This window comes from Oncorhynchus masou, chromosome 5 (genome assembly GCF_036934945.1).
Source record: "Oncorhynchus masou masou isolate Uvic2021 chromosome 5, UVic_Omas_1.1, whole genome shotgun sequence".
In the NCBI taxonomy this organism is placed as follows: domain Eukaryota; kingdom Metazoa; phylum Chordata; class Actinopteri; order Salmoniformes; family Salmonidae; genus Oncorhynchus; species Oncorhynchus masou.
The window spans coordinates 53,279,633-53,299,602 of NC_088216.1; the positions used below are offsets into that span (position 1 = coordinate 53,279,633).

At 38.8% G+C, this 19,970-nt stretch overlaps 3 protein-coding genes across 3 annotated transcripts in view; 1 reads left to right on the forward strand and 2 right to left on the reverse strand.

The window, feature by feature from the left end:
• Nucleotides 1–312, reverse strand: part of LOC135539837 (E3 ubiquitin-protein ligase NRDP1-like) — a 34,010-nt gene extending 33,698 nt beyond the window's left edge. The window contains exon 1 of the mRNA XM_064966004.1: nucleotides 223–312. The gene's annotated coding sequence lies outside the window, so the exon portion shown is untranslated. The remainder of the gene's footprint in view (nucleotides 1–222) is intronic.
• On the forward strand, nucleotides 200–8,984 carry LOC135539838 (SOSS complex subunit B1-like). Its single transcript, XM_064966006.1, has 7 exons — nucleotides 200–289; nucleotides 3,754–3,889; nucleotides 6,307–6,445; nucleotides 6,696–6,767; nucleotides 6,915–6,999; nucleotides 7,159–7,210; nucleotides 7,614–8,984. The coding sequence occupies exons 2-7, from the start codon at nucleotides 3,811–3,813 to the stop codon at nucleotides 7,784–7,786; spliced, it is 600 nt and encodes a 199-aa protein (XP_064822078.1). The 5' UTR covers nucleotides 200–289; nucleotides 3,754–3,810; the 3' UTR covers nucleotides 7,787–8,984.
• The window catches only part of LOC135539836 (serine/threonine-protein phosphatase 6 regulatory ankyrin repeat subunit C-like), a 36,002-nt gene continuing 24,809 nt past the window's right edge, over nucleotides 8,778–19,970 (reverse strand). The window contains exon 28 of the mRNA XM_064966001.1: nucleotides 8,778–19,968. Within this exon, the coding sequence (XP_064822073.1) occupies nucleotides 19,724–19,968 (245 nt within the window). The 3' untranslated portion in view covers nucleotides 8,778–19,723. The remainder of the gene's footprint in view (nucleotides 19,969–19,970) is intronic.

Below are 19,970 nucleotides of genomic sequence, written 5' to 3' on the forward strand. Positions count from 1 at the left end.
TAAAGGACCTATCACATGATTATCTCATGCGCATCCCATATAATCCATGGTCATTGGATATAATTTTGATTGAAACTAAATTTGACCAACAGAATGCCCGCCACTACTGTACTGACGGTCACAAAAAAATGAACAGTAGCTAGGTTTTTTTTTATTTTTTTTTTAACAGTAGCTAGCAAGCTCTTTTACAAACAGGAAAACAATACTTATTTTTTCACTCACTTGTTCCATGGCTTAAAATCCATTATACCGGACAAATCAGCTGTGGACGACAATACACACTGTTGAGGTAATGAAATGTGTAGCTTACGACCTGGCACCCAGTTAGCTATAGCTAACGTTAGCTAGCATAGTAACGTTACTGCAGTTTGCTAAACTACAGCAGGGGCGTATTCATTGAGCCAATTCTGTTGCAAAATGTTTCTTAAACCAAAGCGAACGAAACGGGGAGGGACCTACCAATGACCGTATATATGACCTACTTGAATTTGACCAATAGAAACTCTAGTTTTATTTGCAAACCGTTCCGTTTTATAACTGTTTAGACTAATGATTACGCCCTAGTTGCTAGACTGGTCTTGCTAGCTACTTTATAAGTAATTAGTCGACCTGGGTTACATTCTTGCATTGATCTGATCTTGCATTGCTGTTTAAATTATTACTGTATGTATCATTAAGGCCATGTATTCCTGTAAATTTCCATGAAATTTGTTTCATGAACTGAAATAAAAGATCTCAGAAATGTTCAATATGCACAAAAATCTTATTTCTCTTAAATGTTGTGCACAAATGTGTTTACATATTTGTTATGTAATGAGCATTTATCCTTTGCTAAGATAATCCATCCACCTGACAGGTATGGCATATCAAGAAGCTGATTAAACAGTGTGATCATTATGCAGGTGCACCTTGTGCTGGGAACAATTATTATTTATTTTTTTACTAGGCAAGTCTGTTAAGAACAAATTCTTATTTACAATGAAGGCCTGCCCCAGATGACGCTGGGCCAATTGTGCACGTCCCTATGGGACTCCCAATCACAGCCGGTTGTGATACAGCCTGGAATTGAACCAGGCTCTGAGATGCAGTGCCTTAGACCCCTGCACCACTCGGGAGCCCCTAAAAGGCCACTAAATTGTGCAGTTTTGTCACACAACACAATGTCACACGTTTTGAGGGAGCGCTCAGTTGGTATGCTGACAAGCATTTCGCTACACCTGCAATAGCATCTGCTAAATATGTGTGTGACCAATAGAATATGATTTAATTTTGACAGCGGCAATGTCCACCAGAGCTGTTGCCAAATAGTTCATGTTAATTTTCCTATCATAAGTTGCCTCCAACGTCGTTTTAGAGAATTTGGGAGTACGTTCAACCGGGCCTCACAACCGCAGACCATGTGTAACCACGCCAGCCCAGGACCTCCACATCCGTCTTTTTCACCTGTGGGATCATCTGAGACCAGCCAACCGGCAAACTGATGAAACTGTGGGTTTGCACAACCAAAGAATTTCTGCTCAAACAGTCAGAAACCGTCTCATGGAAGCTCATCTGCGTGGTCGTCATCCTCACTAGACCTGACTGCAGTTTGACGTTGTAACCTACTTCAGTGGGCAAATGCTCACCTTCGATGGCCACTGGCATGCTGGAGAAATGTGGTCTTCACGGATGAATCCCGGTTTCAACTGTACTGTGCAGATGGCAGACAGCATGAATGGTGTCATGTGGGCAAGCGGTTTGTTGATGTCAACGTTGTGAACAGAGTGCCACATGGTGGGGTTATGGTATGGGCAGGCATAAGCTATGGACAACAAAAACAATTGCATTTTATTGATGGCAATTTTAATGCACAGAGATACCGTGACTAGATCCTGAGGCCCTTTGTCGTGCCATTCATCTGCCGCTATAATCTCATGTTTCAACATGATCATGCACGGCCCCATGTTGCAAGGGTCTGTACACAGTTCCTGGAAGCTGAAAATGTTCCAGTTCTTCCATACTCACCAGATCTCACCCATTGAGCATGTTTGGATCGACGGCCAATGTCCGGCAACTCCTATTGAAGAGTAGTGGGACAACATTACACAGGCCTGATCAATTCTATATGAATGAGATGTGTCGCACTGCGAGAGGCAAATGGTAGACACAGCAGATACTGACTGGTTTTCTGATCCATGAAATTGTTGCATGTTTGTATTTTTGTTCAGTGTTGTTTTATGTTGGATATTCGGTTTTCTCTAGTCAATATCTATTGAATAAAATATGCCAAGGCTATGATATTTGTATATTTTATTCAACTAGTTAAGAACAAATTCTTATTTTCAATGACAGCCTAGGAACAATGAGATAACTGCCTTATCAGGGGCAGAAAGACAGATTTTTACCTCGTCAGCTCGGGGATGCGATCTTGCAACCTTTCGGTTACTAATCCAACACTCTAACCACTAGGCTACCTGCCGTCTGAATCAGGGAGGACGGAGAAACATCCAGACCTTTTTTTAATTTTAATTTTTTTATCTTCAATAGCGCATAAACAAAGGTTGCTATGACTATGCAAATTATATATTCTGAATCAGGGGAGGATTGAGGAAAATCCACACCTTTTTCATTTTATTTTTGAATGTAATTATTTTGGGGGTGATTTAAATCTTCATATCTTTTAAATGAAGCATGTCGTGACTATTAAAATTATATATTGGAACCAGGAGAGGATGGAAAAAAAATCCATGCCTTGTTTATTTAGAAATCTAGAAATACAGTGTCCTCTGTAATTATTGGGACAGTGACACATTTTGTCTTGTTTTGGCTCTGTACTCCAGCTCTTTGGATTTAAAATGATACAATGATGATGCGGTTAAAGTGCAGACAGTCTGCTTTAATTTGAGGGTATTTTTAGGGGACCAAAAGTATTGGGACATATTCACTAATATGTGTATTAAAGTAGTCATAAATTTAGTATTTGGTCCCAAATTCCTAGCACACAATGATTACCCAAAACGTGTTACTTTACTAACTTGTTGGATGCATTTGCTGTTTGTTTTAGTTGTGTTTCAGATTATTTTGTACCCAATAGAAATTAATGATAAATAATGCATTGTGTCATTTTGGAGTCACTTTTATTGTAAATAATAATAAAATATGTTTCTTAACATTTCTACATTTTATGTGGATTCTATCATGATTATGGATAGTCCTGAATGAATCGTGAATAATGATATTTTTCCTTACGGATTTCAATCTTTAATAGCTCTTAAACAAAGCATGCCATGACAATGAAAATTCTATATTCTAAATCAGGGGAGGATGGAGAAAAATGTGCACCTTTAAAACAAATGTATGATATTTTTTTCCGTATTTCAGTCTTCTGTTGCTCTTAAACAAAGTGTGGAAATTATATATTTTGAATCAAGGGAGTAGGGAGAATAATCCACACCTTTTTTGTTATTGTTGTTTCTTCTTCTTTCATTTTTTTCTTCTGGATTGGATTTTTGTTCATAGCCCCCAGAATATATAATTTTCATATTCATGACACGCTTTGTTTAAGAGGAATGAAAGATTGAAATCTGAAATCATAGTTATAAAAAACATATATACATTTTTTTCCATTGTTCTCCATCCACCCCTGATTCAGAATAATTAATGTTCATAGTCATGGCATGTTTGGTTCAATGGTTATTGACGGGAGAAAACCGAATATCCAATGTAAAACAAATTTTTACCTCTGTCACACACACGTTCTTGTAATTATTTCAGGGCTGCTTTGGTCCAGAGTTGACTTACACTTTTGGATGCATGACGAGGATCTGAAAGATGACGACCGAGACCCATGTCAAGGACATCAAGCCAGGACTCAAGAATCTCAGTGTCATCTTCATCGTACTTGAAACAGGTGCTAACTCCTTACTAACAGTAATGTTTTAAATAATCAATTAATGATGAACAGAAACAGAATGTATATAATTATCTTGTAATCCACTCGTGTGGAACAAAATGTATGTAAAATCTTACACACAATATAATGGCACAACACAGAAGCTTGACAGTCAGAGAAATATCCTTATACGTCACCATGTAGACAAATGATAACAATTCATGTTGATTTATTTGAATCATGCCAGCTATCAAAAAACGTATCTGTGTTGAACTTTCCCTTTTCTCTTTCCCACAAATGGATATTTACTCTCCTCATAATTGATGTTTACTCTCCAACTTTCACATTCTCTCTCTCAGAACGATCTTCTTGACCCTCTCCACCCTCTCAGGGCTGGGTGTCTCACAGGCTGACTACGAGCGGTGTAATCTATATTATTCAATTATTGCACCCACACTGCTCGCGTGCGCCAATGAGCATCTGCGTTGCCAAGGGCTAAAATAGAAGTCAGTTATATTTCTGGCGCAGATCGCGCTGCAAGTCCTGCCTCTCCCATCTCCTCATTGGTTTATAGAAGCAAGTACCCACGTGCCATCTCCTCATTGGTTATACCCGCGTGGGTGACTGACGACGAACGAGGTCAGTGGCGGTAATGCACCTAATTTATGAAAGTTGCCAATCGCAATATAAAGTCCAGAGAAGAAAAGGCCTGAAAGGATGAGAGATGACTAGAAATAATTTGGTTGACCGTTTTATGTGTGGATTAATTGGTGGAGTAGAGGACCTTGTTATTTTACCTGAAATGCACAACTCAATGTTTATATCCCAGGACAAATTAGCTAGCAACATCAAGCTTTCTAAATGGGACAAATTAGCTAGCAAGTGCAAGCTAGCTATCTAAATTGCCATACATGTTTAATGCTTTTCGACCTGTCTCCAAATGAATATAATTGGTTCAGAGTTTGTTTTGATATTTTAACCCGCGTGTCGTGATCCCGTTTGGTGTGGAGGGACAAAATACATTTATGCACAATGGCGCACACGCGCAGCCCAGTTTGCGTTCCATGTCAGGCTCTGCACACTCTTGGATTGCATTCATGTGTATTTTTATTTAACCTTTTTTTAACTAGGCAAGTCAGTTAAGAACAAATTCTTATATGCAATGACAGCCTACTCCGGCCCAATTGTGCGCCACCTTATGGGACTCCCAATCACGGCCGGATGTGATGCAGCCTGGATTCGAACCAGGTACTGTAGTGAAACCTCTTGCACTGAGGTGCAGTGCCTTTAAACCGCTGTGTCACTTGGGAGCATTCTTCCTGGCAGGCTGCTTCTACCAGGTGGCGTGGAGAGGATATGTGTCTGCACCATGTGCTCTCACTACTGGTGTTCGGTTCTAGGCCCTCTCCTCTTTTCTCCTTACACTAGGTCACTTTGCTCTGTCATATCCTCATATGTTCTCTCCTATCATTGCAGATGACACTCAACTACTTTTCTCATTCCCCCCCTTCTGAAACCCACCTGGCAACACACATCTCTGCATGCCTAGCAGATATCTCAGCTTGGATGTTGGCCCACCACTTCAAGCTCAACCTCGACAGGGAAGGCCTGTCCGCTCCAAGACCTCTCCATCACAGTCGACAACTCCACTGTGTCCCCCTCCCAGAGTGCAAAGAACCTTGGCGTGACCCTGGACAACACCCTGTCTCTGCAAACATCAAAACAGTGACTCACTCCTGCAAATTCATGCTTTACAACATCCGTAGAGTACGACCTTTCCTCACACAGGAAGTGGCGGAGGTCCTAATTTTGGCACTTGTCATTTCCCGTCTGGACCACTTCAATTCTCTGTTACCTGGGATCCCGCTTGTTCCATCAAACTCCTGCAACTTATCCAGAGAATATTCTTTTTTTTTTTTTTTTAACCAGGCAAGTCAGTTAAGAACACATTCTTATTTTCAATGGCGGCCTGGGAACAGTGGGTTAACTGCCTGTTCAGGGGCAGAACGACAGATTTGTACCTTGTCAGCTCGGGGATTTGAACTTGCAACCTTCCGGTTACTAGTCCAACTTGGCTACACTGCCGCCCGAATAGCAAGGGGAACTGCCCCTCCTTACCTTCAGGCTATGCTTAAACCGTACATCCCAACCCAAGCACTCCGTTTGGCCACCTACGAGCACTAACTTTGCTGATAACTTCTTTATTGAGGACAAGTGGACTTAATACGACTGTGATATGTGGTTGTCTCACCTAGCTATCTTAAGCTGAATGCACTAATTAATTGTAAGTAACTCTGGATAAGAGCATCTGCTAAATTACAAAAAGTATAACAATGAGATATTTGACACTATTCTTGTACAACTAGCTTGTTCTTGTCTTTGTACACCAATCAAAGGCCACTGATTACTTGTCCCTCTTACCCACTCTCACATAGGACGAGTGACAAAGACAAAGGATGGATATGAGGTGCGGACCTGTAAGGTGGCCGACAAGACCGGCAGCATTAGCATCTCAGTTTGGGATGAGGTAGGGGGACTGATCCAAACCGGTGACATCATCAGACTCACTAAGGGGTGAGTCATTTATTGAGTCACAGCACAGTCAAGTTAATGCCACACTTTATGGACAGGGCTCCAAACCTACAGCCGAGTATAAAGTCAACATAGAAATCAAAAAGGACCACCCAGTCATAATTTCTACCTACCAGCATAAACTTACATTCGGATGAATACATACCATACGTTATTAGTCCTTTAATCTTGGATCAACTTTAAATCCTGGGGGGAAATGTATTTTGTCTTGAAATTTGTGTCTTTTCTCCAGATATGCGTCTGTGTTCAAAGGTTGCCTGACTCTGTACACGGGTAGAGGTGGAGAGCTGTCGAAGATTGGAGAGTAAGTTCCATAGATGCTCAGTGCTTAATAACATTTCATGCTACATATTTACGAAAAGGAGGAGCAACAATGTAAATGTTGCTGAGAGATGCATCTAATGTCATAATTTACTGATCTAAACTAATGCTCATTTATCGTTTTGTTAAGGTTCTGCATGGTGTATTCAGAGGTGCCAAACTTCAGTGAGCCTAGCCCAGAGTACTCTAACATGGACCAGATGAAGAACAAGACTGTAAGGGGTGTTTTGAACTTAGGGATATCAGTGTGTAAGCGTCTTATTACAGAATGATAGGGGAAAAAATATTTTAAGTAACCTTCACCTACGAATTTAGTTCAATGTTTCAAGTATCTTTTTCTTGTACTGTGTGTGAACAGATTATTTATTTCCCAGGTAGTCGGTGACCAAGGAAACATACTGAACAACAACAATAACAGCTCAGCTGGTAAGACCACTATCAAAGACCAACAAAAAATTAAGAGTTATGACGTCAAATGAAAGCGTTTTGGCAACGGCCTTCGTGAGTGTTATTTATTTATTTTCCTCTGCTGCTATTAGGTGATTCATGCAACATTTCCACCTGGAAGTCTACCTAAACGTCAATGCCATGTCTGTATCAGTAAACTAAAGGAATACATTTCCATGAAATAACAATATAATTTTAGATCGCTGCTTTAAGCTGTTAAGTTGCTTCTTTTACCTGTGAGTTGCTGGTTCAGCCACCTTCAGAATATACAAACAGCAGTGTATTTTTTTGGGGCAATTGGTTAATTGTGAACACTTTACCTCTCCCTTCTATCACTATTTATGAAGATTTATAAATTAAGCATGCCAATTTCTTATTCTAGGTAATGAAACTACCAATGGGAACGGTGTAAACTCTCAAGGTTCCGGGAGCTCCACTCATCCTCAACAGGGAGGGCGGGCTGGCAGTGATGTTGGCAGCAGAGCAGCCAATCCAGGAGCAGGAGGGACAGCTGTCAGCAATGGAAAGGAGACTAGACGTTCAGCAAAAAGATGATTGGAGCAGAAGGAAGCAAAGTCCATCCCTCTCCAGAAATGTCAGATGTTGAGACTAATGCTGCGTTCGAAGTGGAAATTTACCACCATAAAGTTAGGACTCTAAATGGATAAAACCCATTTTGGCATGAACCTTGCTATTGAGAGCTTCACCATTTTAAAGTAGTCAAATGGGTGGGACTTCCTATGGGTAAGGAAGCATCACATGAAGGATGATAGTCAAGTTTTTCACTAGTAATTACCAGCTGGAGGGCTGTTCAAATGTATTTTCCCAGTCGTATGTGGTAAACGTTAAGACATTTGATTTTAATTAGGTTTGTTTACAAGGAACAGAGTTCACTAAAGGTTATGTAACCATCAAGAAAAAGTATTTGTGAGAAAAATATTTATTTTCTTTTTTACAATTAAGCTGCTTAATGGGAAGCCATAACGTGTTTTTCAAAGTCAGGCAGTTTTCCAATGAGATGTCTAAAATATAAAATTACTCTTTTAACTAATGTGCTGTGTAGGTTCTGTGCAAAACGTAGCCCAAACCTGACAGATTGATGTGAAGTTGGATTCAGAAATCCTTAATTGCCAGAATTCTTAGTTGCTACATCCATTTTTGGATGTATAAATAAATGATATTGATTTTTGATGAATTTAACTTATAAATGCCTCATGAGCTTAGGTCATACCCAATCAGATTCAGAACCTTGTGACAGCAGCCACACTTTAAATGTTGTACGACCATTCAAACTGGTCTGGAATAGTGAGCTTACATGACAATTTTTACTCCAATGTTTGTAAACAAACTGTATAGCCTCGTAACATGGTTAAAACTACACATTTGGTATCTTGGATGGTCAGTCCTTGCATCCATAGATCTGTTTATTAGTTTGAAAGTGGTTACACTTCTCCAGCCCCAGATAGATATAGAGAAAAAAAAAAATCATACACTATTGTTTCAATTAAGGATTCTGGCTTGAAAATGCAAAATAAAGAAAACAAAGTAGATAGATATTAAGCAATAGCAATTTATTTAAACATAACCAATCCTAAGCCACAACACTGAATGACAAGACTCAAATGCTGTAGCATACATTGTATAAAATCGATCAGGTTTCAATGCCGTGGTTTGTTAAGTTTCTCCTGTAATGTCAGAAAGGTCAATGCAGACTACACTGTTTCACTAAAATCATTAAATCATGTATTTTATACATTTTCGGAACATTTTGTAAGAAATAACCATTCAGTAGCACACAATTATATAACAAGGCAAAGTGCTTTCAAGGATTGCAATGTCAAAATAATGAACATGTTGGAGATTTGTTTAGGGTTGGAAGGGTATTTGTGTGTGTGTGTCTTTTACGGAATAGATCTCTAACCCCTATTACTGTATATCACATACCTATGCTTCAGTCAAAAAGTCAAAGGTCAGTTGGTTGGGAGAGGTGATGGGAGTTGTGGTGGTAGCATGATCACAAATTAAGGTCTAGATTTGTTTTTCGTTTGAAGGCTTAAGGCTGGATGCAATACGATTTCCCTTCACACAAACACCACATGCGACACATCTCCATAATTTGACTTCAATAACAGCTTTAGTTATGTTGCTTTTGTAATTAAGATGCACACACGTTCTCCTAATCTCTGGTAGTTGTAGACACAGTTGCAGCTGTAAACTAGACTTTTAGGCGTATGGCTCAATTTACACACTTACAGTAAAAACCCACCATACTATGAAAAACAGGATGATTCCTGGTGGATACTTTCAGGACGGGGTTTAAAAAAAAACAATCATAAAGTACCTTGTTGCAACAAGTATCTGAAGGATAGAAAACATGTACCAGAGACGAGGTTCACATGTATGCTACAACAGACCTTAAAAGAGATTTCATTCGATCAAAATACAGTTTGGCTTCACATTCCAGTGGTTGTTGGGATATCATTTTTCTTTCCATGTTACAAGCGCACGTACACACACACACAAAAAAATCAAGCTCACTTTTTTTTTGTCTTTGATCAAAAGTGATAAATATGCTTTCATATTTTCCAGACACTAGTATACAGTGAGCTACAAAAGTATTGGGACAGTGAAAACCGTTTTGGCTCGGTACTCCAGCACTTTGGATTTGATACAATGACTATGAGGTTAAAGTGCAGACTGTCAGCTTTACCTTTAGGGTATTTTGATCTATATCGGGTGAACCGTTTCAAAATTACAGCACTTTTTGTACATAGTTCCCCCCCAAATGTGTCACTGTCACACTACTTTTGTAGCTCACTGTAGGTTGTTATGAGCTAAGGAGACAAAGAGTAGCTGTGCATCAAGGAGGTAGGCAAAATAAAACATGATCATATTACATTAGCAGTAAAAGTAACTTTCAAAATAGCATGGACATTTGAGGTGAGACCATTTGTTTTAACTTAAATGTATTAATTGTAACTGATATATTTGAGGTAATATGGATTCAAAAATCACAATCTCATGCTAATAAAACTTAAAAGAAATGTTTACTGAATGCTCTAGAAAATACTGAATGCAGACATGCTCAAGCTCTTCACCAGGCAGCAGTACTTCAAAACTGAAAGGTGCCAAAGAGAAAGCATTTCATGCATTTCCACTTGCTCATTTTGCACCTCCTAATTCATATTTGGGCCTAAATGAAGCACAATAACACTTTCATGATCACCGACAGTTCATGCTGAAGTCACATGGGAAGTCAACATCGGTTTGGCATATTCTATCCCTTCTATGGACTAAAACCAGATAGGCAGGTATTTTAACCACGAATAGTCCCTAACGTTCAACTTTATGACCAATTACTAACTTTAACCCAAAACTTCCAATATGGTGAAAAAAAATTGCAGCGAAACAAGAAGCCAATGAAATTATAGCAGAGGCAATATGGACAGTCAAAGCACATAATAATTCAAGATTGTAGCCCCTAGACCGGGCTTGTGTTACATTTTGCTTGGCTGGTCTATTGGAGTAAACAAATCCTAGCATAATACAAAGCAATGTCCAATGACTGAGTCAAACCGAGACGCCCTCCTGAATAAGACGCTAATATATCCAGAACCAAAGTAAAAACAAGGGCTGTTAAAGCAAAGGACTACCAACCACCAACCTCAAGCTTTCAATTACACCAGTGCTTTAAAATTTCATTCAAAAGGTATGTTAATGCATATTAGTCTACCCCACATTGCACGTAGGATACTGTACTAATTTATTTTCAAATATGCTCAAATTAACAATAACATTTCAAATGAGTCAACCAAAAACTATTACAGGCCATTGCACCAGAATCTTACATACATCACTTGTGTTTCAAAGGAAATGTATTTCACGTTAATAATTAGAAGGAAAAAACTATATTCTTTACGGTATTTATAAACCAGGAAGTGGGTAAAGAAATACAATAGACAGGAATGAATACACACTTTTTCTTTGCCCTTTTGCTGATAGTGGTTCATAATACCATCGCACTCTTGACCTCATACTCACTAATGAAGACATGACAACTAACTGCCCAAATCGTCACACACGAACACACTTAAAACACAGAACTCTATTTCTACTCACTGTACTGTAAAAGTAATCAAAACATTAAGTTCTGTGGCATAGCAATCCACTGACTTCCTTATCCACAAAATACAATCTTCTTCCACCACCTATTCTTGGAAAATACACACACACACAATTAAAGGGGTTGCATAAAAACTAGCCTAAAAATGCCTAAGCCACAACTTTTATTTGTGACGATCTTAAGTCAGTTCATTTTGTATAAGGGGGGGGGTGTACAGACACCAACTAAAACTACATCCTGATCAAATCAACATACTGCTAAAATGGTACTACAAATGTCACAAATATAAGTCTTGCTTTATAATAATTTACCATGTTAATTTCAATACCATTTAGTTAAGTAAATCAACAACAATCTCTACACACTACTCTGTCTGAAGTGCATTTTTAGTGATGTTGTGCTTAGAACACCCAACAAAGTGCACTTGCCAATATTGCTTTTATTATGAATTCACACTATAACTCCAGTATTATCACTACTGGGATTTAACACTATTTCAATGTGTTTTTTCAGGTCCCTTGACAAATATGGCAAGCAAGCCAAAGGCAAGAATCAAATGAGAGCAAAAGAAACTACAGTCAAGTTGTACATCCAGAGGGTGGTTGGATTTATGACAACAGCATGAGTGTTTCTTTGTATATTTCTCCAACCAATTAACAATTGCTTGAGGAGTTGAAGCCACAGTGCACAACATGGATGATAAGACTGGGAAGCACTAGAATCATGTTGTGTTTTGAATGAACAACAATGGCTCACTGGCTTCACCGGGTCTGTAATTGTGAGCAGTTGTGTTTCTGGGAGGTGTGACCTCCACTCTTATCAACAATAAGGCTTTCAATTGGCATGAACGGAAGACCATTTTGCTGATGTGTAAAATATTTTTTTCCCTCCAAGGACTTAACTATTCACTCAATGGTTTTGTAAGGACAGTTTATTATGCCCGTCTGTATCACGACAAAGTGTCAGTCAGGATTGTATTTGGTGGTCATAGAGGAGCTGGGTTTCGCAGTTTACAAGGTAACATTCTTTAACTATAACAATTTTGACCAGCCATGTGAAATACAGTATATATATATAGAAATGCACAGAAGTCTCATAAATAAGTTACTTTATGGTCCAAGACATTTCTCTCCTTTGGTTGCCTATTGAAGCATTTATTTAATGGAAACATGATTCAATATCCTAATTTAACTTTTTATTTAACCTTTAAAATTTACCCAAGCAAGTCAGTTAAGAACAAATTCTTATTTTACAATGATGGCCTACCCCGGCCAAACCCTCGCCTAACCCGGACAAAGCTGGGCCAATTGTGCGCCGCCTTATGGGACTCCAATCATGGCAGTTTGTGATACAGACCCAGGATCGAACCCAGGTCTGTAGTGATGCCTCTAGCCCTGCGATGCAGTGCCTTAGACCACTGCCCCACCCAGGATTCCTACTTGCATTGCCCCATCCTATGGGTGGCTGTCAAGGAGCAGTCGAGTCATGAAACGACCATCAAATCAAAGAAAAAAATAGTTGCATAATATGTATCACATTTACTCTCCAATGAGGTCCAATGCATCAATAAAATGCACTGGTTTGGGTAAAAATCATTGCGAGACATAACATCTTGAGGTAAGCTGTTCAATGTCTGATAACGGCTAATCAAGTAATACATGAAGGCATACAATAAAAATAGTGTGGACATTACTCTCCACTAAGGAGACAACACCAGTGCATCCCTCTATAGTCTATTTGGAGGGTCAACTCAGTAACTGTCCTTAAAGAGGAAGAGAAGACAGACAAAATAAAGCTATTGGCGGGTCTACATCGTCTCTGAAGTATTTCAAAGAAGCCAAATACTGTTAGAGAATAAAGTCAACCCATACATCAGTTTGCTTTGTTTTGAACAAATGTTACTAAGCCTTAACTAATTTCAGAGGCACAAGAGTGACAAACGTAATCAAACAAGTTAGGACCAGACAAATTTCAGACAGTACAACATGGGCCACACAACCTGAGGGTCGAATAGCAGAAAAGTGGGACCGACAGTTTGGTTCAATTTTAACAAGAATTTGGATGTTACGACTGAATAAGCATGTAAATATTGTCCGCGTAGTAGTTGTACAACATAAACAAATGAATAATGAAGGCATGAACATAGCCTACAAGCTATAAAAATCAAGAATCTTAACATGATCAGACATGCTATCTTCTCTAAGAAACATTTTGTCTACATAGAGATGGGACAGACATGCAGAAGTTGGAATCATGGAAGAACTTAATAGTGTGCTTCACACATGAATCTGGACATTGAAGATGACATAATTCTGATGTTTGTTTTGGTGATCAAATGTCATTTATGACTAGAAACATCATGAGATGAATGAATCTTGTATAATCCATTTAATATGATGTACCGCATTTTACATGCTTACTTTGAGAAAATTGTAGCCATTTATTTTCAACAAATTCTAATAACAAAGAAAGCTCTAATTCTGCCGTTTATATTATGTTTGGAGAAGAGGAAATGTTCACGGTGTCCTCTTGATTTGAAAGAATCCTTTCAAATGGGAATAAAAACAACAAAAAAAGGTAACTGCCTAGCTATTGCCTTAATCCAATGACTTTTCAAGTAATGAAGGACATCGATGTCCTAGAGGTAAGTGGAAGATATCCCAGAGGACTACGTTACGGACAGCATCACCATGGTGATCACTGGCATAACTAAAAGAAACCAACATGCTCTGTTTCAAACTTCTATCCCTTCCACACCTAATTTAGAGCTTATTGAATCAGCATGACATAAGTGTTCGATGCCATATGAATGCTTTCTAACTAGAAGGACCATAGTGTCTCATCAAGATAAAGGCAGCTACATTAGGCCACTAGACCAATAGTGTATGTTCTTCCTATTCTCCAATTTTAACGCGACCCTACTTTCCACTCACATATCTGATGGCAACATTTTGTCAGTTGCCCAAAATCCATAAATACTCTTAATCTATACAAATAAAATAAAAAATGAAGATGTGTTGAATCTGCTTCCTTACAAAGTTTTTAATAGTTATTTCCCCAACTTCTCCTGTAACTCAGTTTACAGTACTCGGACTTAATTACTTATGTGCAATTTTACCATCTTCTACCCTACTACCCATACTGCTTTTTCAAAATACAATTTGGACTTGATCAGTCTTCCATCATGCACATTCACAATTATCTAATGCTATCTATTTCACTCCATCCACTGGCCAAAGCGCCCACGTCTCTCATTCCTACAAACTGAAGCATTTTGAGAAAGTTGTCCATCTTTGCCATTTGAGCCATTGTAAGGTATTATCGTCCTTTACAACCAAATAATTCTTCACAGATGCTTTTCCATACCATACTGATAACATTTAAGATGTTGCATGTGAAACATCAACCAAAAACTGTTTAATTGATACATTAGTTAAATTCATTAGATGCCATCCAGAATTAAAATTCTACCTTCATAAAAAGGATGAATTATAAAGGATGAAGCACAATCTTATCCCCTAAAAAAACAAACATTATTCCTCTCTTTGTGCTGAGCATCACACAAATACCATCTCCACTGAGAATCAAAGACAATTCCTTTTTTCATAGACAAACAGGTATTTCTACGGCACTTGTGAGTCTAGGTAACAGAATGGGGAGTTATTAAGGTCGACTGTTTTGATAGACAAAAACGGACACATTCCCAAATGTAAAAATCGGCTACGCACTACAAACAAAACATACAGTAGCAAAACAACTATATATAATTTCTAAGAGGTAAAGGCAGTCCATGGTGAGTCCATGGTTAACAGGAGGGATAGCTCGGCTATTAGCACTAGTGCCCATTGTTGAAAAACAAAAGCTAGAGAGGAACTAAAAGTATCATTCACCAAATTATTTATAAGAGTCAAAACGATTATATTGGAGTGAGGCTTGTACCGCTAAACGTAAGGCATATAATATGCTGGATGTACCATGTTTTTAGGCTAACCCATCTGCAGAAAACAATAATACCCTTCAATGGCACAAATGAGTTAGCCATCCCTTCATATCAAAAGATGAAACACAATCCTACCACATCTACGCATGAGGAGGCAGAGGTAAAGATTATTTTGCCTTAGTTCATTTTTCATTTATTTCCCATAATTTCTAGAACTTAACTTAAACAGTGCGGCAAGAGTCAGTTACTAGAAAACCAAAACCCCTGCCATAATTTAGACCATACATTCACGTTTTTGTCAGCAATTGACTAATATGGCTTAGTTAAGATGTCTGCAAATGTACGTAATATCTCAAATTTCGGTAAAGTCAAGTGTTTTTCAGTTTCATCCCCTGCTTTTTGGCAACTCAATGAAAGGCAGCGCAAGTATCATTTTCCATTTGAAATGTTTGTTTTTTTGCTGCACACGTGTGCACACCAAGGTGTGACCATAGACTTTTCACTGCTCTCTTATGCTAACCCCAAAGAGAAACATGCCCCTTCCAATTAAACAGTGTCTCTCCCACAAGCACATCACACATGATTGTGAAGATCAGTCACCAGTTCATGTACTCTCATCTCTCCACTGAAGGTGGTTTATATCTACATAGGTAACATACTGTATGTACCGGTATACATAAATACACATATAGAGATATTAAATATACAAAAGTGCTTATTCTTGAAATAAGTGCTTTGGGTCAGGACTGAGTGAAAATGGTTGTTTTTGTTGCATCACTGAAAATCTAAAATGCTTTCCGACATTCTATGGCCCCAAAGATCACAATACTAGGTTAATCTATGCCCACAGTGTAAACAGAATAGGTAAATTGGGAGGGAGGAAATAAAAACTTTTTTTTAAAAGGGGAAGGAAAGGGGCTTCATGAATTTAGTCCTTTAACTCTTTACTTGTATGTCTTTAGGCATCCGATTGATCAGTAAGGGATTCAGTTTCACATTAAAACTTATTCCAAAAGGGAGATTGGGGTTTTCAATGTCATGTCTAACCAGCCTAACGACAACAAAACCGTAGGCTACACCAAATCCACGGTCAATGAAATGTCACACCGTTACACAATATAGGAAAAAAAAGGGATCTAGTAGGTTCCTATTCTCATTTAAATCAACGCAACAATTATAATTAACATAGCAATTCACCCTAGAACATTATTAAATGGCTTACTATTCGATGTGATCTCACCTCATCAAACTGGGCCTAAACCTTCTCTGACATCATATAAAAAGGCTTATGTAAAATGCCACAAAAATTTCAGGTAGCTTAATACAATCATTTTTTCAGCATATTAGTATAAATATGAGGAACAACGACACTGGTTTTGGAATTTGCTATTCCTACATCATGTAAAGGATATTGACTTTGTCATCTTATTTTTTCTTAAAAGGCTTTGACATTAAAAACCTTGTGGAATAACATTACTGGCATCTGAATAGGTGCAAGATAAGCTTTTCCTTTTTTAAAACACAGTTCCTTCCCAGCCCTATGATTGAATGCACCAGGAGCTGACAATGAATCTCAGGCTGAAATATGATTCAGAAATTGATGCATCAAATGTTTTTTTTTTCTTAATATAATGAATAGTACGTACATCTAAGGAGATGTGCAAAATGATTTGGATATTCCATTCAAAAGAGAACAATTCTAGGTGACAACTGATAATAGGAATGAAGCATATCCAGAGAGAAACAACAATGGAACGGAGGAAGAGGGTTAAGGTTGTCAGTGTATAACACAATGGAGGTATTTGTACCAGACATTTCAACATGGTGTTCTTGTTGCCGCAGAAGAGAAATGGGAGCACACATACTTCAAAACGGGTGTAAAGAAATCCTCAATGACTCAAATAAACAAAATCCCGAAAGACACTTCTTAAAAACAACTTCCGAAAAGCATTTACTTATAAATAAAAAGCCCTTGTGATGCTGATTGTCATCTCAAAAAATAAAAAAAGTAGCTGTCCATACATAACCGTACCAACATAATATAAGTATGTGTGTTTTTGTGTCAGCCATACTGTGTCACTATGGTGTACTGTTAAGAGAAAAGATATGCATCGGTACAGTAACACTACTTGTGCAATTTTGCCATCTAACTACATTTATGTAATATGTAAAATAAAATACAGATACAAGGCAGGCTAATGCAGAATGTTACAGTACACCATGGATTTAAAAATACTTTCTCCTTTTAAATATTCAAATTACTTTATGAATGTTTGACTAGGGTCAAATGCTGATAAAGATTGATTTTGTAATTTATTTTTATTTTTTTGGGGGGGGGGACCTTTACAATCTCAAGAAAACAATTACAAACGGAGTGAACATCATTTTGAATTCTGTTCAGATGAACATAACTAACAATCTTCATAAATAGCGTAATCAACTGATTACCCTTAAAACTAAACTGATTCAACTACTGTGCAAAAGGCGGCAGAGGAGCGATCAACAAAAATGTATGGATCTATAGTGTGGCCCAAACAGGAGTCAACGAGTTGCGTTGTTAAAATCTTTGAGGTAAGTACAAGACGTGCCTAATTCAAATTTAAAAGGAATGCATTTGTGTTTTTGGCTGTACTTTTGACAACTCCCAATGCTATGCCTATCAACGTGACAAGTGAGGATTACAGCGCATGCCGTTCGATTGGGATTACTGACATTTTTTCAAGTATGGCTGTTTGGAAAGAATATAATTTGATTTTTTTTAAACATTCTACCTATTCCATTTGAAAAATAATACTTTAACTTTGGAGGTAGTGCAAATTATTTTCTTGAAAACTTGAAGTCATCCCCAATGTTGAGGTAAAAACATGAACCTTTCCACACAGCAAACTGCATGAAAAAAAAAAATGCTAAAGAATTTGAAGTCTGTTTGAATATTGCTTCCCAATAATGAAAAAAAAATGTACACACCAAATGTAGACCTGCATTGACAGAAACCGTGAATAGAATCCATGGAAGAGGCAGCAATATTTTAGCAGCTATATTGAAAACACGTCTTCGCTCTTTATTTTCCTACTGGAGGCATGGCCTTATTGTGCAAACATATTAGACTGTCGATTCACAAGTAAATACGACGACCATTTACATTATGTAAACAAGTGTTTATACGACAGCAACAAAAATAGCTTATGCTGTTCAGTATGTGTGCTAAACCCATTTCTCTTAAAATCTACATTTCATCCTTTAAAAATGTCCCACTAGCATTGTTCTCTTTTAAAATCTTTTAAAAAAATCAGGAATCAGGTGGGAGATCAGATGGTATAAACTAGGTGAGGTTAAGGGTTGTGGTTGTCTCTCAGTATTCCATAGGCACAACATTGTTAAATATCCAGAAACGTCTTAGAACCGCCTTAAGGTACCAAGAGTATTCTACGACAGTGACGAACGGGAGTGGGGTTCAGGCAAGACCCACAACGACTCCCTTCAGTATGGACTCAGTGAGAGGGGGCTAATGCAGAAAAACCCAGCCAACAAAAGTCCGGCATCTACTGGACATGGTGGATGAGGTCACTCAGACAGCCTTAGCAAGTGGGAGGTGCTTGTTGTTGGACTTTGAGGTGAGCCAACACCAGCTTGTCACCGCTTGTTTTCAAATCCATGGGCTTCTCTGCAGAGCTCTCAACTCACCCAGAACTGTACAGTCAAACCCAGCGACGGTCTATCACCCTCTCCCGTTCTTTCCCTCGCTCTACTACTTCAGTTTTATTCTAGTCTTCAGAGAGAGGCACAGCACTGGAAATACCCACACATGCTGCATATTGCACCAGTTTCAGGCACCGTTCTCCTACTAGGTCATCGCTTTCACTGGGATTTGCGAGGTAAGTTCATTCGTTGTTGAAGTGCAATATCAAAAATTCACAATAATTTAAATTTCATTTAGAATTAATTTAGACCGTAGCTTATAACACATGCTTGTGAATCTGTTAATTCAACAAAACCGTGATAACTTCATGATGATACAGAAACTCTGCCGGTACGATTCAGAGGGACTCAGTGACGTGCTCTGTCCTGGACACTGGACAGAGGGTGTCTGACCTAAGGCCAGGCTAGCGACGACAGACGATATGCCACAGAGGAGAGGCAAATAATTGCATATAGGTTTGACTGCACCCATAAGGGATTTAGTTTTTCTTTAAACACACAGACAAATGCACGCGCACATATACCGACACACACATCCAAACACACACACATCCAAACGCACACGCTCACTTACACACATGTAATTCAAAGTATATTCCTGCTCTTGTTGTGTGTGTTAGAAGGGGGGGGTCCCCCGGATCATAGTGGATTAAAGAGGGCAGATCTGGCTAGTTAAAGATATAAGGGGACAGGGTAGGGAGGTCTGAGGGAAACAGGTTGGGGGTTCGCTTCACTCGGTGAAGCAGCCGTCCAGGCCGGCGGTGCCGTGGCGGTCCTTGGCGTAGGTGTGGTGCAGGGTGCCGTTGGGCAGGGGCCCGCAGGTGGTGGCGATGCCACAGTGCTTCAGCAGGTTGAGGCCAAAGGAGGCGGCGGCGCTGGCGTCTTTGGGAGGGAAAGGCTTCATGGTGGAGAGGATCAGGGCCAGGCAGTCCGCCACGTCCTTGTTAGGGGCACAGGCCAGGGCCGGGGTGTGGCCT